Raw genomic sequence first — 19,919 nt, 5'->3', positions numbered from 1 at the left:
GTTATCTACATTGTGTCTCGTTCTTGTAATTCTTTTGACTCCAGTTTTTTTTCACTACTTCAAATGTACCAAACTGGTTAGCGAACAAACAGAATATTGAACATCCCTGTAAAAAGTTGGATTGGTGAGTCTTGACTCGACCGCAAAACTCAACCAATTTGTTCCTCGAATATGTTTGATCAACATTGATTTGCCTTTAATTACTTATGTTAATTGTTTTGGTATTTATTCTTGCTTTCTGTTGTTATTTTGCTCAGAATCTATTGTATTCCTGTAAGCTTGCTGTCTCCAGTTTTGTTTTCACTACCTCATAAACACTGATTTATTTTCTAGGTTATGTTTACTTGCTCCCGTAACAGCCCGGTATTATGACAGTTCACTGCCACTGCCACCTGGATTTTACTCTAAACTCTCGTTTATAAAACCAGCGTTAGTTTTGACGCGTTTTCATTGGTGAAACCAGATTTCCTTAACTGTGGTTTAAATCATCGGTTAGTTTTAACCGAAGTTTAACTAAACCATCGTTAGCGAGAATTTGGTGAAATCGGGCCTAAGTAAGTTAACACAAGGGAGTATGTTTAACCTAAGCTTAAAGTCTATTCTCCCTTCAAAAAGTCAATGGTAACTTATAACTTATTGCTAAAAAACCACCTGTGCTGCTGTGAGGTTTAAAATCACTAGGAAAGAGAAGGTTAAATAGTCAACACTTATTAAATTGGCTTTCTAGCCTATTATCTTTAGAGAACTAAAAACTATGTTTTGATTGATAGTACTTTCTTACGAATGAAATATCAGTCTTTGTAAACTTAGTTGAGGTTAGGGCCTATAGTTTGTTTGAGATGATCATTGGAGGATTGTTGGTGCTAACTTGTTTGTGAGTCAGTCAGTAGAGTAAGAGTAATGGTTGCAGTGTATCCACATGACCAAAAAAATAATCCTGCTCACCGGGTTGAGAAAGTCCCATTTTATCCTGCTTTTGAATAATAAAAAATCCTGTTTTGTCCTGCACAATTTTTTTCGTTCATTCCCGGGTGTTTAATTTGACATATCGTGCTAAGTTAGTTCTTTAACTTAGTTACCGCTACCAATAAAAACAGACGTTAAGAGCTGAAAATCCCGTTTTATTCTGCATCCTGTGTGGGCCGTTTCGGGTAGACTTTTATATCTGTTTGGCACAAACAACTGAATGAAAATATTGATTAGGTATTTGATTGTTTCATTCGATATATCAATTGAAATTTTCATTCGGTTGTTTGTTCCAACAGATACGGAAGTCTACCTACCGTTACTAAAATGCCGCTGATGGTCTAAAACTCCTGTTTCCAGTATAAGTAATAATCCTGCGTATGGAAATACTCTTAAGTTAATGACTGCACCAGTGAAGATAGAGATAGAGGTAGAGGTACCAAACCAAGTGGCTATCACACTGCTAACAAGGCTGAAAGAAGCAGAGGTAGGAATATAGAATATTCTGTACGGTAGGCCTACCTGCAACAGTCACAAAAGCCAATTGGTAAGTAGCCTAGGCTTTATTATATCCAAACATCCCCTAGACATACAAAGAGACATGTTTTGAGGCTAAGGTAAAATAATTGAAGAGCTGTTAAAGATTATTGGATACTGTAGTTAAACAACTGCTTTGTTGCTGTGAGATCAGGTGGATCTTTTATCGGTTAGTTTGCATTTGATCATTTAATCACTCTACAAAATAGAGACCTACTTTGTTTAGCCTACGTGTTTAAGCTGAATATGCAGGGAGAGGTAAGAACGGATCTGTGTAGCTTTGTATTGAGTAAGATCAGCCATGAGCCGGTTCTTTAGCCAGGACCATTTTGTTAAAAGCCCAATGGTTAGGCCTATAAGGACAGCCGATTTCAGTTTCAAGCCATAAAAAGGCTTCTGAGTTTTATCAGGATTAAACTTGGTGATTGAATACTTCGTGAGCCTACTAACGCTATCAACAATACATTGTTATAGGCTATATCGTGCAGTGTACTTGCAAGCATAAAATGAATTAAGTCTTAAATAATCAAACCAAGCAAAAGTCAATCATAACAAACCATCTACAAAAAATGAAAAAAACCCATGCACAAAATAATACAAAGCAAACCATGCAGTTCACACAAAATTGCATGCACTATACAAAATCAGGATACACACAGCCCATTCAAGTTGAAGGCTTACTTAGCTAACAACAGTTTCAAAGAAATCATCAAATTTGTGTATAGGGGTCTAGAGGATTTTCAACCAGCCAGTCTAACTAAACATAGACTAACACAAGGAGACTTCTCTTTCCATTGTAAATTTTGAAGCTCGTTTTTCGTGTCTAGTTCATTTACACTGGACACTAGTGTTGACAAAATTTTGTTTCTATTTTTTTTAGGTTAATTTCTTGATTTGTGCTTTACTGTTTGGTTATATAACTAGGGGAGGAGTTATAGTTTATGATTAGATCTATTATTTGGTTAAACAAGGTTTTAAATTACTGAAATAACAAGAAACAAATTGCAAACAAAACACAACCTTAGCAGTACACCGTAAAGAACTAACAATAAAATTGTCTTTGGCTGTTCCATAAGTATGAGAAATCTACTAGTGGAGTAGGTTTTATCTATGGTCTAAGGTTGTGGTTTGGAAGACTAATGCGTAAGAATTTTATTTTATGGAAAAAAGTGACCAAAATTATTTTGCTAAATAATAGAGACGGGTCCCATTATTAACTCTGAATTACTGAAACTAATTAGGCTACATCAAGAACAATATTGTAATATATTCAAAATCAAAATTCTAAGGATTATTTTTCATATAAACTAATTTTCCCAATTTATCCTTTGTATCACCTGTTTTAACTTTATTTCAAACTAGCTGCTGAACCTGTGCTTCGCAACGGGAAGATGTACTATACCGCCTAATCCAAACACTTGTTAATTAGATCGAATTTATAAACAAAAAGCCACCAAATTTACAAAAAAAGTATGATCTACATTGTAATTGTCCGACTGTTTACATTAATATATATCAATAACATAATTTTCATAACTTACAGTTATAGAATCTTTCTTTATTTTTATAATCAATGACATAAATAAACCTACCACTTAGTTGTGTAAAATATCTATATATTTAATACGCTAAGCATATTTTTGTCATAATTGTTTTGGAGCGGTGGTGCTACCGATCACCAAGCACCGGTGAACTAGTGGTCTAATAAGGTTTATCAAACGGTTGCAGCACCATGAATTTTTTTGCATTTTTGACAACAGCTAATTTGAACCAAGCAGCAACATAAAGCTGTAATATACAATACAGTAGACTCCCTCTTATCCGAACACCTTTTAACCGGACAACGGTTTAACCAGACTACACTCGGCGGAAATGACATCTCTTTAACCGGACAATTTTTATCAGCACATCAGTTTAACTGGACTAGATTGTCAAGATATGGGCAGTATTGAAATGACTGTTCTCGTGGGAAAGATTTGAGACCAGTTAAAAGTTAAAGGTTAAAGGACCAGTTAAAGGTTTGAGACTTGTCTAAATACAATGCTCTCCTAAATTTAAGTAAAAAAATGTATACAGTATGCATTTAAATGGTCCATTTTAACTAGTTTTTGGGGATGTCGGTTTAACCGGAAAAACATTATCCGGACTGGCCTCGGTCCCTAGGAGTCCGGATAATTGGGAGTCTACTGTAATAACCGTCAAAGTAGGATTGTTTACAGTTAAGTTTATGTTTTAGCGAATTTCCTATATAGGGAATAAGCTATTATTACCGCAGGTCTCATGGTAAGGCCTAGACCCGGGACCGATTTACTTTTTCGTTTTAAGGTTCCCAGAGGCCAAAAACACCATCCGTTCAAATTCATATTTATAATGTGTGTGTGTGTGTGTCCGTTAGCGCAATAACTCAAGCAAAAATCATCCGATTTTGATGAAATTTGGTATAAACGTGTAAACCTACATTTATTCGAACGAGTTTGCGAACCAGCATAATCGGACTATGGTAACGGGGGTTTATGGGGGGGTTTATTGGGTAAAAATTAATATTTTCCCGTTTTCCATCCTAAAAACACAAAATTTTATAATACCTCTCCAAACCATTTTGTAGAGCTTAAAAAGAAATATTGTATATTGAAGCGTTGTTGTATGCCCAACGGTTACGGAGATAATTTAAAAAATTGTAAATTTAAAATTCTTATGTTATTCTTATGTAGAATAAATAAACTGTTATAGTTTGCTTGTTTATGGATATATTTAAAGCAAATTTTGAAATTTTGTTTATTTAATACTAAGCTATCAACATTGCAATAAAAAAAAAAACACATTTCAATATCTTCCCTGTAGCAGAAAACCTAAGTACAGTACTCACCAAAACTAATGTCAATTAAATAGGAAATAAATCTGTAAATTTTTAGGGAATATTTTAGTAGGAATCCAGCCAGGTAAATGGAAATTCGCTTAGTCTGCAGGTTTTCTGCGGCGAGAGTATTTAATTTATTAATATTTTTGTTATATTATGTGAATATTCTATAATTTACTTTTTTATTGTTAAGGTGTAGTAGTAGAACATTATGGCTATGGTAGATGTGTTGTACCATTGACTATTGGATACTGAAGTCGTATTAATAGTCAAGAGGTCTGTAGGTTATAGCATACAGTACCGTAAATTAAAAGAACCAAATTTTCTCAAACCGTGTCCTCTCCCATTGCAAATGCAAAGCACGAGTATAACTGCAATAAGCATTTTATACTTATACGCCAACCTCGAACAAAAGACAGGCATTCTGCTAGTTTTAAATACAGCAAAGTTATTCCCGCAACAGGTTGTTTGGATTTGAGGGGTTTCTATTTATTAGCGGAATTTTATTTTCAATCTTGTGCTTGGCAGCCTAAGATAAATCTATTTACTCTAGAGGGGTGGGGTGGAGGGTTCCCTGATTTTTTATCATTATGATATTCTTGAACTCGTAGAAATTATTGTAATATTTCATAGTGATACTCATAGTCATATATTCTTTGTTCGAGAGTACAAAATATTGCAAAAGAATGGCATCAACAGATTAATAGGTTACGTGTTTTTAATAAGGTATGATATTTTTCAGAATTGAAGATATATGACTACAGACATAAGAAAAGATAATCTAATTTAAGCAAAAGAAAACTAATTAAGGCTATCCCTGAAGTAATAATTTGAGGAATCACTCTTAACGATGTTTTTCTCCCTCACAAATTAAATTTAGTAATTAATTTGTTTATACTAGAATATAAATTATATATACCATTTTTTTGTTGTAGGTTGAGACAGTAAAAGGAATTAAAACAGATTATATTGATTTAAGAATTAATATAATACAATAGAAGAATATAGAAAAATAAGAGAAAAAGGCAAATCCCTGTGCATAGCAAGATTTGACTACAAGACGATACAATGTTGAATGAGAGATGAAGTCTATCATGTAACTGCTATACATTTAACAAGTCCTACAAACAAGGTTACTTTATAGAATGTATTCAAATCCATCTGATTTGTTGAGTTTATTGATTAGTTACTAGATTTATGTGATAAGTTACACGGAAATAAAAAGTGCAGGAGTAGAAATGTTAACTCAGACTAAACATTTTCCTCTCAAGTGTCCAATATGTGTGCAATGCTGTTCAACTCTATCCGCAATGAAGGTTCATATATTATATCACACAGGAGAGCGTCCCTTCAAATGTTTGATATGTGAAAAAACTTTTTTCAGACAGCAGCATGTAAAGAGGCATTTATTGGTTCATACAGGAGAGAGACCTTACAAGTGCTCTACATGTGGAAAATCCTTTGCAAACAAAATCAACATGAAGACACATTCATTGGTTCATACAGGAGAGAGACCTTATAAGTGCACTTCATGTGAAAAATCCTTTACAACCAAAAATAAATTGCAGAGACATTCATTGGTTCATACAGGAAAGAGACCTTACGAGTGTGCTACATGCGGAAAGTTCTTTTCATTAAAAGGAAATATGAAGAAACACACATTGGTTCATACAGGGGATAGACCTCACAAGTGCACTTTTTGTGAAAAATCCTTTGCATATAATACTCTTATGATGAAACATATTTCGAGGGTTCATACAGGGGAGAGACGTTATAAGTGCACTATTTGTGAAAAAAACTTTACAACCAAATGGGAATTGAAGCAACATTCATTGGTTCATACAGGGGAGAGACCTTATAAGTGCACTTTATGTGAAAAATCATTGAACACCAAAGGCCATTTGAAGAAACATACTTTGATTCATACAAGAGAGAAGCCTTTTAAGTGCACTTTTTGTGAAAAATCATTGAACACCAAAGGCCATTTGAAGAAACATACTTTGATTCATACAAGAGAGAAGCCTTTTAAGTGCACTTTTTGTGAAAAATCCTTTGCACGTAATTATGTTATGATAAATCATATTGCAAGGGTTCACCCAGGGGAGATACGTTATAAGTGCACTATATGTGAAAAACACTTAACAACTGAATGGGAATTGAAGAGACATTCATTGGTTCATACCGGGGGGAGAACTTGAAAGTGCACTACAAAAAAAAAAACATCAAGGTACAGTACATACGGTTTGGATATTGAAGATAGACCTTGTAAGTGCACTACAAATATACAAGTGAAAATCCTTTCCACGCAAAACCAAATTAAGGTACATGAAGGAAAAATATTTAGCATTTAAAATAATTTTAATACAGTATGTTGTTTTGTATCTGAGTGACTTACAAGTAAATAGTTATAAGAATTTTAAAATATCTGGTTTTACAATACCTTTATCAGTTCCAAAAGTAACTTTCGTCAACGTGTGTTACATGTTTCGGCGAGCTGCCATTGTCAAACACTTCAATACAAGAAGATGTAGATCCGCTTGAATAGCTTCGTTTTCACAACACATTACACGACATACAACATTATACACGACACGTACGACATAAAAACAATAAAAATGTAGTTTGATAGGCCTATCATGAATACGCAACATTGCCGGTACACGAGCGGGAACAGACTGTCGGTGGAGGGTTCAAGTCAGCGCTATCAATTTTTTGATATTCAAACAATTTTGTTTGGATTTTTTTAAGGTTGCTTTATACACCAGGGCCAGTATATAAAGCTTGTTAGTTGAGCGGAGCGAGCAAATTTCTGAGATCGGACCTAATGCAAAACTATGTAATTAAACCACTCAATAATTACAATAGTGTCAATACAATAGGAAATTGTACATGTTAATTTCCAGAATGTTCATAAAATTCCTTTATTGCAAAAGAATGGCCTTAATCACAGCAACCTCTAATACAAGGCCGCGACGTTCGAACTGGCAACGCCGCAATCACACCCCCTCTGCGTCCGTCTTCACATGCGCTAGGCTATGAACATCAATGAGAGTATTGCTGCTCTGTATCAATGAATGAAAGTATTTAAATACGTAATAACATATTTTAGTAGATTTTAAGGTATGGTAAAATAGACAAAATTGTAATCTAGGTTGTTTATTTAGTGAAAAATTTCAACATACCGCAATATGTCTAAAACTAAAAATATACAAACATAATGTTTTTGGTTGTATTTATCGTATTGTAAGTACAATGAATGTGGAAATAGATGAACTTTAAATATTTCCTTTGTTAATTTGATAATCTACACTATTATATAACAATCTCATGGTGTCTGTATATATGTGTGTTATTCAACATAGTAAAAACTACTAGACAGACTGTGCTTAAATTTTACAAAATAAAGCTACTATACCAAGAATGGTTATACAGTAGGACTAACTTATTGCCACTTCAATATTTGTAGAGACTTTGGGATTTGTAGAGACTACCATCTAACAATTTGTTCAAATAAAATTAATTTTAAATTTTTAATAAGAATATTCTGTTTTAGTCTACCTGAGGAAACCATAAGTTAGCGACAACAAAATTTGAAGTTTTCATTTTGAAGGCATACTGACTAAATAATTTATTTTCTTTGAATAATTACTAAGAAAAACGTTTGCCATTTTGTAAACGATTTCAGAAGCTAGGCCTCCATATGGCTTTCCACAATATTAATAGAATTTTTTATCACATCAACATTCAGACTGGATTCGGAGACTATGATGCTTTTATTGTTAGATGGTGCAGTAGGTTACATATTTTTTTACTAGTAGGCCTACTTAACAGAAACACCGGCTTATTTCTTTGAAGTTGCATTTATTTAAGTTATTTTAATCACTTAACAACAGCATTAATCAATAAGATAGACAAATAAATAAGGAAATAGTACGGTATTACTACCTAAAACTTGCTTCTCCCGACTATATTTATACGCGTCATTGTCTTATTCTTACATTTTTTACAAATTTAATCTAAGCTCATATTCGTGAAAAATGTTTCACACAAAAACGAGAATATATTTAAGATGTCTAATTTGATCGAAGAATTGCAGAAAGAAATTGTTGCTTACGCGGTGGATCAAGTAGAATCTTAGAACACTGTATGTATTATTCATTTTTTAATTGAGCTATCGTAATAATTCTTGCATCCAGGCACATCACATCTATCTGGCATGCTGTAGTAAGAAGTTTAATGTCATTACTAATGATTAAAGGTAGTAGAAACGCGATTATGTACGTAGTGTACGCGACTCCTCCATTCACTGTAATGGTAAAACGACCGAACGCCAAGACACTGATGCGACGTTGCCGCTTTTCACTCGCCGCGGCCTTGTATTAGAGGTGGCTGTGCCTTAATAGATTAAAAGGTTACGAGTTTTTAATAAGGTATGATATTTTTCAGGAGTGAAGATATATGACTTCAGACATAAGAAAAGATAATCTAATTTAAGCATAAGAAAACTAATTAAGGTTATCCCTGAAGTAATAATTTGAGGAATCACTCTTAACGATGTTTTTCTCCCTCACAAATTAAATTTAGTAATTAATTTGTTTATACTAGAATTTAAATTATATTGAACTTTTTTGTTGTAGGTTGAGACAGTAAAAGGGATTGAAGCAACAGATTATGTTGATTTAAGAATTAATATAATACAAAAGAAAAATATAGAAAGACAAAGACAAAGAAAAAGGTAAAACCCTGTGCAAAGCAAGATTTGACTACAAGACGATACAATGTTGAATGAGAGATTAAGTCTATCATGTAATTGCTATACATTTAACAAGTCCTACAAACAAGATTACTTTATAGAATGCATTCAAATCCATCTGATTTGTTGAGTTTATTGATTAGTTACTAGATTTATGTGATAAGTTAAACGGAAATAAAAAGTGCAAGAGTAGAAATGTTAACACAGACTAAACATTTTCCCCTCAAGTGTCCAATATGTGAGCAACGCTGTTCAACTCTATACGCAATGAAGGTTCATATATTATATCACACAGGAGAGCGTCCCTTCAAATGTTTGATATGTGGAAAAACTTTTCTCAAACAGCAGCAAGTAAAGAGGCATTTATTGGTTCATACAGGGGAGAGGCCTTACAAGTGCTCTACATGTGGAAAATCCTTTGCAAACAAAATCAACATGAAGACACATTCATTGATTCATACAGGAGAGAGACCTTATAAGTGCACTTCATGTGAAAAATCCTTTACAACCAAAAATAAATTGCAGAGACATTCATTGGTTCATATAGGAAAGAGTCCTTACGAGTGTGCTACATGTGGAAAGTTCTTTTCAACAAAAAGCAATATGAAGAAACACACATTGGTTCATACAGGGGATAGACCTTATAAGTGCACTTCATGTGAAAAATCCTTTACATCTAAAAGCAACATGATGAGACATTCATTAGTGCATGTAGGAGAGAGACCTTTTAAGTGCGCTACATGTGAAAAGTCCTTTAAAACTAAAGACAAATTGAAGAGACATTCATTTGTTCATATAGAAAAGGGACCTTTTAAGTGCACTACATGTGAAAAATCCTTTACAACCAAAGACATATTGAAGAGACATTCATTTGTTCATACAGGGGAGAGACTTTAAAAGTGCCCTACATGTGAAAAATCTTTTGCATTAAAAAGCTGTATCAGAACACATATTACAAGGGTCCACACAGTAGAGAGACTCAGAGACTCTAAAGTGCAGTAGGTTTTTGCAGCAACCTTTTTCTTCCAAAAACATATGAAGGTACAGTACATTCGGTTTGGATACTGAAGATAGACCTTGTAAGTGCACTACAAAAACATACATGAGAAAATCCTTTTAATGAAAAACTAAATTAAGGAACATTAAGGACAAATATTTAGCATTCAAAATCATTTTAATATACATTTTAATTTATCTGAGTGACCTACAAGAAAATAGTTATAAGAATTTTATTCTCACTTAATTTTAAACACATTTTCAAATCCTCCAGAGATTAAAGGAATAAATCTATAAGGTATTACTTAAATATTTTTTAGAATATTAATTTTGTCTGTGATTTTAATTTTTGAAGGGATAAAATATAATAAGTTGTTCCAGCTCTGCCAGGGTTTTACAGCTCTAATTTATGTTTTTGAATTCAATATAAATTTTTTGTAGATATTATAGCTATGAAATAGTAGGTTTGTTTACTGTATTGAATTTTAGTTTTTGACAAACATGCAGTTTAACATACAGGGTGAGTTTTAAATGAGTTCCCCCCCATACTTTTTTCTACATTTCTTAAGATATCAACTCCGGTCCACGTCAGATCATTGTAAAGTAGTAAGTACTTCATTTTGACTGGGTATAAATTTGTGGCCGCCATCTTGGATCCGCCATATTGGATACAAAGTTTTTTTTCAAATGTAAGAGTTGTTTTCAAAGGTAGTATTTTTGAGCAAGACAGGATCACTCTTAACATGTGTTCCCCAATCACAAATTAAATTTAGTAATTTACTAGCTGTGTACCCGTTCTACGTCCAGGGATCTTATAGTATTCAGTTGAAACCTATAAAGAACAGCAGTCGGTTTGCATATTTTCAGATATGCTGGCCAAACTATTATACATAACTTCATTTTATGTTGTTTGTTGTTGTTCCGGATCAGTATGACAATCAATAAAAGGTTAAATTACCTGTGTCCGCCGTTCGATCCTAATGTATCCTATTACAGGAGATGCATTTCGGCGAAATTAAATCGCCATTACCAGACCTAATATAAGGTCTTGAGCTTCCCCGTGCGTCTTGGAGTTTTTTTACTATGGACATGTGTCGGTCATGTGCCGAGTCTCGACTGAAAACGCTCATTTAAAAAATGTAAGTTTCCCAGCCATAAACATCACTGATTCAAGGTCTTTTTCCCGGTTATCAAAACTTAAAACAATTAATTTTATACACAAAGAATCTCTATTTTCATTTACGGTTACCCTACAAATTATTGCACTTGCAATTAATTAAATCCGTTATGTAAGGAAAAACGTTTTTAATCTTACTTGGTTTGGATTTGCTTTCAAAACGTGATCGGAAATGGTTGCGGTGTTTGTAAACAACATTCATTGTAAACATATCAGTGACAGCTAGAAGAAATAATCTTGATTGGAACAGCTGTTCCTTATTTCATAGATGAATATGTGATAAACATTGGGAGAAAACTTTACTAAAAATCGCACAAAATTGGGTTTTAAATGTCCGTCATTTTATTTACAAAGTAGTGACGCCATATTTTAATGGCTAAAGACAATCTCGCCAATCCAGTGAATACATTAAAATGATTTGGAACTTGATAGGTACTCTTGTTTTTCAGAAAAAGCCGTAAAATGGCTCTTGGGCCGTGACAGACAGGAAGACAGACAGACAGACAGAAATTTAGATGAGACTTGTTTCGGTTTCTTTAATGTATAAAACGTAAAAATAACATTTATATAGATTTGTTTATACTAGAACTGAAATTACATTGAACATTTTTGTTGTAGATTGAAACAGTAAAAAGAATTAAAACAGCGAATTAATATAATACAATAGAAGAATATAGAAAGACAAGAAAAAAGGAAAATCCCTGTGCTTAGCAAGATTTGACTACAAGACAATACAATGTTGAATGAGAGATGAAGTCTTATCATGTAACTGCTATACATTTAACAAGTCCTACAAACAAGGTTACTTTATAGAATGCATTCAAATCCATCTGATTTGTTGAGTTTATTGATTAGTTACTAGATTTATGTGATAAGTTACACAAAAATAAAAAGTGCAAGAGAAGAAATGTTAACTCAGACTAAACACTTTCCTCTCAAGTGTCCAATATGTGAGCAATGCTGTTCAACTCTATCCGCAATGAAGGTTCATATATTATATCACACAGGAGAGCGTCCCTTCAAATGTTTGAAATGTGGAAAAACTTTTTTCAAACAACAGCAAGTAAAGACACATTCATTGGTTCATACAGGGGAGAGGCCTTACAAGTGCTCTATATGTGAAAAATCATTTAAAACCAAAGGTGAATTGAAGAGACATTCAATGGTTCATACAGGGGAGAGACCTTACAAGTGCTCTACATGTGGAAAATCATTAAAAACCAAAGGTGAATTGAAGATACATTCATTGGTTCATACAAGGGAGAGACCTTACCAGTGCACTACATGTGAAAAATCATTTAAAACCAAAGGTAAATTGAAGAGACATTCATTGGTTCATACAGGGGAGAGACCTTACAAGTGCTCTACATGTGGAAAATCATTAAAAACCAAAGGGGATGTGAAGAGACATACTTTGATTCATACAGGAGAGAAGCCTTTTAAGTGCACTTTTTGTGAAAAATCCTTTTCACGTAATACTGTTATGATGAAACATATTGCAATGGTTCATACAGGGGAGAGACCTTACGAGTGTGCTACATGTGGAAAGTTCTTTGCAACAAAAAGTCATCTGAAGAAACACACATTGGTTCATACAGGAGAGAAGCCTTATAAGTGCACTTCATGTGAAAAATCCTTTACATCTAAAAGCTATGTGAAGATACATTCATTAGTGCATATAGGAGAGAGACCTTTTAAGTGCACTACATGTGAAAAGTCCTTTACTACCAAAGACAAATTGAAGAGACATTCATTGGTTCATACAGGGAAGAGACTTTAAAAGTGCCCTACATGTGAAAAATCTTTTGCATTAAAAAGCTGTATCAGAACACATATTACAAGGGTCCACGCAGTAGAGAGACTCAGAGACTCTAAAGTGCAGTAGGTTTTTGCAGCAACCTTTTTCTTCCAAAAACATATGAAGGTACAGTACATTCGGTTTGGATACTGAAGATAGACCTCGTAAGTGCACTACAAAAACATACATGTGAAAATCCTTTTAATGAAAAACTAAATTAAGGAACATTAAGGACAAATATTTAGCATTCAAAATCATTTTAATATACATTTTAATTTATCTGAGTGACCTACAAGAAAATAGTTATAAGAATTTTATTCTCACTTAATTTTAAACACATTTTCAAATCCTCCAGAGATTAAAGGAAGAAATCTATAAGGTATTACTTAAATATTTTTTAGAATATTAATTTTGTCTGTGATTTTAATTTTTGAAGGGATAAAATATAATAAGTTGTTCCAGCTCTGCCAGGGTTTTACAGCTCTAATTTATGTTTTTGAATTCAATATAAATTTTTTGTAGATATTATAGCTATGAAATAGTAGGTTTGTTTACTGTATTGAATTCTAGTTTTTGACAAACATGCAGTTTAACATACAGGGTGAGTTTTAAATGAGTTCCCCCCCCTACTTTTTTCTACATTTCTTAAGATATCAACTCCGGTCCACGTCAGATCATTGTAAAGTAGTAAGTACTTCATTTTGACTGGGTATAAATTTGTGGCCGCCATCTTGGATCCGCCATATTGGATACAAAGTTTTTTTTTCAAATGTAAGAGTTGTTTTCAAAGGTAGTATTTTTGAGCAAGACAGGATCACTCTTACATGTGTTCCCCAATCACAAATTAAATTTAGTAATTTACTAGCTGTGTACCCGTTCTACGTCCAGGGATCTTATAGTATTCAGTTGAAACCTATAAAGAACAGCAGTCGGTTTGCATATTTTCAGATATGCTGGCCAAACTATTATACATAACTTCATTTTATGTTGTTTGTTGTTCCGGATCAGTATGACAATCAATAAAAGGTTAAATTACCTGTGTCCGCCGTTCGATCCTAATGTATCCTATTACAGGAGATGCATTTCGGCGAAATTAAATCGCCATTACCAGTCCTAATATAAGGTCTTGAGCTTCCCCGTGCGTCTTGGAGTTTTTTTACTATGGACATGTGTCGGTCATGTGCCGAGTCTCGACTGAAAACGCTCATTTAAAAAATGTAAGTTTCCCAGCCATAAACATCACTGATTCAAGGTCTTTTTCCCGGTTATCAAAACTTAAAACAATTAATTTTATACACAAAAAATCTCTATTTTCATTTACGGTTACCCTACAAATTATTGCACTTGCAATTAATTAAATCCGTTATGTAAGGAAAAACGTTTTTAATCTTACTTGGTTTGGATTTGCTTTCAAAACGTGATCGGAAATGGTTGCGGTGTTTGTAAACAACATTCTTTGTAAACATATCAGTGACAGCTAGAAGAAATAATCTTGATTGGAACAGCTGTTCCTTATTTCATAGATGAATATGTGATAAACATTGGGAGAAAACTTTACTAAAAATCGCACAAAATTGGGTTTTAAATGTCCGTCATTTTATTTACAAAGTAGTGACGCCATATTTGAATGGCTAAAGACAATCTCGCCAATCCAGTGAATACATTAAAATGATTTGGAACTTGATAGGTACTCTTGTTTTTCAGAAAAAGCCGTAAAATGGCTCTTGGGCCGTGACAGACAGGAGACAGACAGACAGACAGAAATTTAGATGAGACTTGTTTCGGTTTCTTTAATGTATAAAACGTAAAAATAACATTTATATAGATTTGTTTATACTAGAACTGAAATTACATTGAACATTTTTGTTGTAGATTGAAACAGTAAAAAGAATTAAAACAGCGAATTAATATAATACAATAGAAGAATATAGAAAGACAAGAAAAAAGGAAAATCCCTGTGCTTAGCAAGATTTGACTACAAGACGATACAATGTTGAATGAGAGATGAAGTCTATCATGTAATTGCTATACATTTAACAAGTCCTACAAACAAGGTTACTTTATAGAATGTATTCAAATCCATCTTATTTGTTGAGTTTATTGATTAGTTACTAGATTTATGTGATAAGTTACACGAAAATAAAAAGTGCAAGAGAAGAAATGTTAACTCAGACTAAACACTTTCCTCTCAAGTGTCCAATATGTGAGCAATGCTGTTCAACTCTATCCGCAATGAAGGTTCATATATTATATCACACAGGAGAGCGTCCCTTCAAATGTTTGAAATGTGGAAAAACTTTTTTCAAACAACAGCAAGTAAAGACACATTCATTGGTTCATACAGGGGAGAGGCCTTACAAGTGCTCTATATGTGAAAAATCATTTAAAACCAAAGGTGAATTGAAGAGACATTCAATGGTTCATACAGGGGAGAGACCTTACAAGTGCTCTACATGTGGAAAATCATTAAAAACCAAAGGTGAATTGAAGATACATTCATTGGTTCATACAAGGGAGAGACCTTACCAGTGCACTACATGTGAAAAATCATTTAAAACCAAAGGTAAATTGAAGAGACATTCATTGGTTCATACAGGGGAGAGACCTTACAAGTGCTCTACATGTGGAAAATCATTAAAAACCAAAGGGGATGTGAAGAGACATACTTTGATTCATACAGGAGAGAAGCCTTTTAAGTGCACTTTTTGTGAAAAATCCTTTTCACGTAATACTGTTATGATGAAACATATTGCAATGGTTCATACAGGGGAGAGACCTTACGAGTGTGCTACATGTGGAAAGTTCTTTGCAACAAAAAGTCATCTGAAGAAACACACATTGGTTCATACAGGAGAGAAGCCTTATAAGTGCACTTCATGTGAAAAATCCTTTACATCTAAAAGCTATGTGAAGATACATTCATTAGTGCATATAGGAGAGAGACCTTTTAAGTGCACTACATGTGAAAAGTCCTTTACTACCAAAGACAAATTGAAGAGACATTCATTGGTTCATACAGGGAAGAGACTTTAAAAGTGCCCAACATGTGAAAAATCTTTTGCATTAAAAAGCTGTATCAGAACACATATTACAAGGGTTCACACAGTAGAGAGACTCAGAGACTCTATAAAGTGTAGTAGGTTTTTGCAGCAACCTTTTTCTTCCAAAAAACATATGAAGGTACAGTACATACGGTTTGGATACTGAAGATAGACCTTGTAAGTGCACTACAAAAATATACATGTGAAAATCCTTTTCATGAAAAACTAAATTAAGGAACATTAAGGACAAATATTTAGCATTCAAAATCATTTTAATATACATTTTAATTTATCTGAGTGACCTACAAGAAAATAGTTATAAGAATTTTATTCTCACTTAATTTTAAACACATTTTTAAATCCTTCAGAGATTAAAGGAAGAAATCTATAAGGTATTACTTAAATATTTTTTAGAATATAAATTTTGTCTGTGATTTTAATTTTTGAAGGGATGAAATATAATAAGTTGTTCCAGCTCTGCCAGGGTTTTTACAGCTCTAATTTATGTTTTTGAATTCAATATAAATTTTTTGTAGATATTATAGCTATGAAATAGTACGTTTGTTTACTGTATTGGTAGTAAGTACTTAATTTTGACTGGGTATAAATTTGTGGCCGCCATCTTGGATCCGCCATATTGGATACAAAGTTTTTTTTTTCAAATGTAAGTGTTGTTTTCAAAGGTAGAGTTGTGACCCATTATTCCAAACTAAAATTTTACGCTGATTACAATGCCGAAATAGTTTTTAAAAATCTTGATCGGTTCTAAAGTTATAAGGACTTTTTATAACTTTTTTTTAGCCCATTTTAACATTATGCATTTACAAACTAAGACCATAATCTCAAAATAGTGCTAGATAAAGATAAATATACACCACCATTCATTGTCGACCCATTTTCACTTGGTTATGACGGATGTATTTTTTTCGGTGGCCATCTTGGATCCGCCATTTTGAAATGTGACAAATTAATTTAAATATGAAGGAGGTGTTGTGATAGAAGCCAAAAACACCATTTGTCCGAATTCATATATACGTCCGTTGGCACAATAACTCGAGCTAAAATGATCCGATTTTGATTAAATCTGGCACAAACATGTAATCCTATGTTTATTCGAACGAGTTTGCAAACTACAGTAGCATAATCGGACTATGGAAACAGGGGTTTATGGGAGTAAAAATTGGTTTTCCCGATTTTGACCCTAAAAACATAAAATTTTGCATTATCTATCCAAACCATTTTGTAGAGCATAAAAAAAAACAAATAATTTAGTTTATTAACCCTCCAAGTGTCCATAGTTTAGGCCTTAATGTCCACCTATTTTTGGCACATTTGCAAGGTTTTATTAAAACGGATCTGAGAAGCTTAAAACAATGTTAATTCTAATGTTCTATATACCATTTTGTTTGGAAAATCATGGGCTTCAATATTATATATAAAACATAAGGAACATTTTTTCAAAAAAAAATTTTTTAGGTAAAAAAAAATATAATTTCGAAAATTTTCAAAAAAAAAATAAGTTCGCGCTCAATGAAATTGTATAAATTATAGGCCTATAAATATTTGAAAATAGCCACTTTGTTCTAAATTTTATGAGGATTACAAATATATAATAATATAAGGAAGTAGATTTGCAAATAAATAAGTTATGGGCAAAAAACAGATTTCAGTACATAGCGTTTAGCTAAGAATGCATAGCCTAACCATAGCTAGGAATCTGGCTGATAATTTACATCAATATCACTACCTACTTCTTCAGGATCATCAACCAGCACTTCAAAACCACTTAAATCTTCTTATAATGCAACACGTATATCACTACTTTTGATTTTTAACACTAAAACAATGATAAACGTAATAAAACACATCAGTCATCGGTCGGAGGGTAACCTAGCTGTTTACAAATACACGCACGTCGGCACGTCAGCTGTCTGCTACATATTACGATCATCTCAGATAACGTACAGCGCTGAGACAGACCTCTGGAGAAAGCTTAGAATGAAACGGAAAGAACGATACCTAACTCGATCCAGTTCAATCCGATTCAGTCAGTTATAGAGCCTTCGCCGTAAACGATGTCTGCCTGTCAAAAAATTGACAAGTAACACTACACAAAGTGTGCTGCTTGTCGAATTTTCGTCAAGTAACACTGGGAGGGTTAAAGCATTCGCTGTATGTGTGACAGTTACAGAGAAAAAAAATACCCCCGCCGCAGCAAACCTGCAAACTAAGTGAATTTCCATTTGCCTGATTGGATTTACCCTAAAAACGTCTCCTTAAAAATATCACATTTATTCCCTATTTAAATAACATTAGTTTAACGAGTACTTACGTTTGCTGCTTAGGGAGGGTAAAAAGGTGTTTTTTTGTAAAATGTTAATATTTTAGTATGGAATGAATGCATTTTCCAATATCCTATACTCTAATACGAGCAATGTTTGCTTGTATGTATGTATGTATGCTTGCTTGCTTGCTTGCACCAAGATCTCGAAAACGTCTCCGACGATTTTCTTCAAATGTTGTATATAGTTTATTTCTGGCCTAAAAACGAGTTTACTGCAATTAGAACTGCCATCAAAAATCTAATTACGTAGAAAAATGAAATTGAAAATCACATTTTTTTAACATTAGTCTTATGGGTTGCTAGGTAACCATGTTGGCTGAATTAAATAACAAGGAAAAAGTAAACAAAAGACTTGTAGCTTGTAATTTGTCTATCCACAGTATACTAGCAAAACAAAATACAGTACAAAAGGAAAAACATCAGTTGTTACTATTGAGCAAAGATTATACTGAAGATTACTAGATTCTATAGTCAAGGGTAGCAGTGTGGAGTGTGGGATCTGTTTATGACGATTAGATTACGGTATCTGCAATCCTTAAATGCTATGGAAAGGGAGGAAAACAGGTCCGCGACGTAGGAAGTGGTGAAGGAAGTAGTAAAGGCGAGCAGTCTGGAGTGTGGAAACTGTTTAAGACGATTAGATTAAGGAATCTGCAATCCTAAAATCCTATGGGAAGGGATGGAAAGAGGTCCGCGACGTAGGAAGTGGTGAAGGAAGTAGTAAAGGCGAGCAGTCTGGAGTGTGAAAACTGTTTATGACGATTAGATTAAGGAATATACGATCCTAAAATGCAATGGGAATGGAGGGAAACAGGTCCGCGACGTAGGAAGTGGTGAAGGAAGTAGTAAAGGCGAGCAGTCTGGAGTGTGGAAACTGTTTAAGACGATTAGAATAAGGAATCTGCAATCCTAAAATCCTATGGGAAGGGATGGAAAGAGGTCCGCGACGTAGGAAGTGGTGAAGGAAGTAGTAAAGGCGAGCAGTCTGGAGTGTGGAAACTGTTTATGACGATTAGATTAAGGAATCTGCAATCCTAAAATGCTATGGGAATGGAGGGAAACAGGTCCGCGACGTAGGAAGTGGTGAAGGAAGTAGTAAAGGCGAGCAGTCTGGAGTGTGGAAACTGTTTATGACGATTAGATTAAGGAATCTGCAATCCTAAAATGCTATGGGAAGGGAGGGAAACAGGTTCACGACGTAGGAAGTGGTGAAGGAAGTAGTAAATGTGAGCAGTCCGGAGTGTGGGAACTGTTAATAACGATTAGATCAAGTTATCTACAATCCTAAAATGCTATGGGACGGGAGGGAATCATGTCCGCGACGTAGGAAGTGGTGAAGGAAGTAGTAAAGGTGAGCAGTCCGGAGTGTGGAAACTGTTTATGACGATTAGATTAAGGAATCTACAATCCTAAAATGCTATGGGAATGGAGGGAAACAGGTCTGCGACGT

At 33.8% G+C, this 19,919-nt stretch overlaps 1 protein-coding gene across 5 annotated transcripts in view; it reads left to right on the top strand.

Moving 5' to 3' along the window:
• Window positions 1–19,919, top strand: part of LOC128994142 (gastrula zinc finger protein xLCGF3.1-like) — a 31,422-nt gene that overhangs the window by 1,644 nt on the left and 9,859 nt on the right. The window contains exons 2-3 of one of the 5 annotated variants that reach the window (XR_008490871.1): window positions 5,296–6,681; window positions 8,998–9,496. Coding sequence is in view for 2 of the 5 variants with exons in the window: in XM_054418450.1 (XP_054274425.1) it covers window positions 12,194–13,066 (873 nt within the window). In the remaining 3 variants the exon portion in view is untranslated. Of the gene's footprint in view, window positions 1–5,295; window positions 6,682–8,997; window positions 10,376–11,904; window positions 13,067–13,147; window positions 13,464–14,956; window positions 15,103–19,919 lie in introns of those variants that run through there. The other 4 variants (XM_054418449.1, XM_054418451.1, XM_054418450.1 and 1 more) reach the window with 4 other exon arrangements.

This window comes from Macrosteles quadrilineatus, unplaced genomic scaffold (genome assembly GCF_028750875.1).
Source record: "Macrosteles quadrilineatus isolate MER2022 unplaced genomic scaffold, UCM_ALF_1.0 Scaffold_5__1_contigs__length_97177068, whole genome shotgun sequence".
NCBI classification, from domain to species: Eukaryota; Metazoa; Arthropoda; class Insecta; order Hemiptera; family Cicadellidae; genus Macrosteles; species Macrosteles quadrilineatus.
Note: the sequence above shows the minus strand (reverse complement) of the source record. Positions and strands in the feature narration are given on the sequence as shown.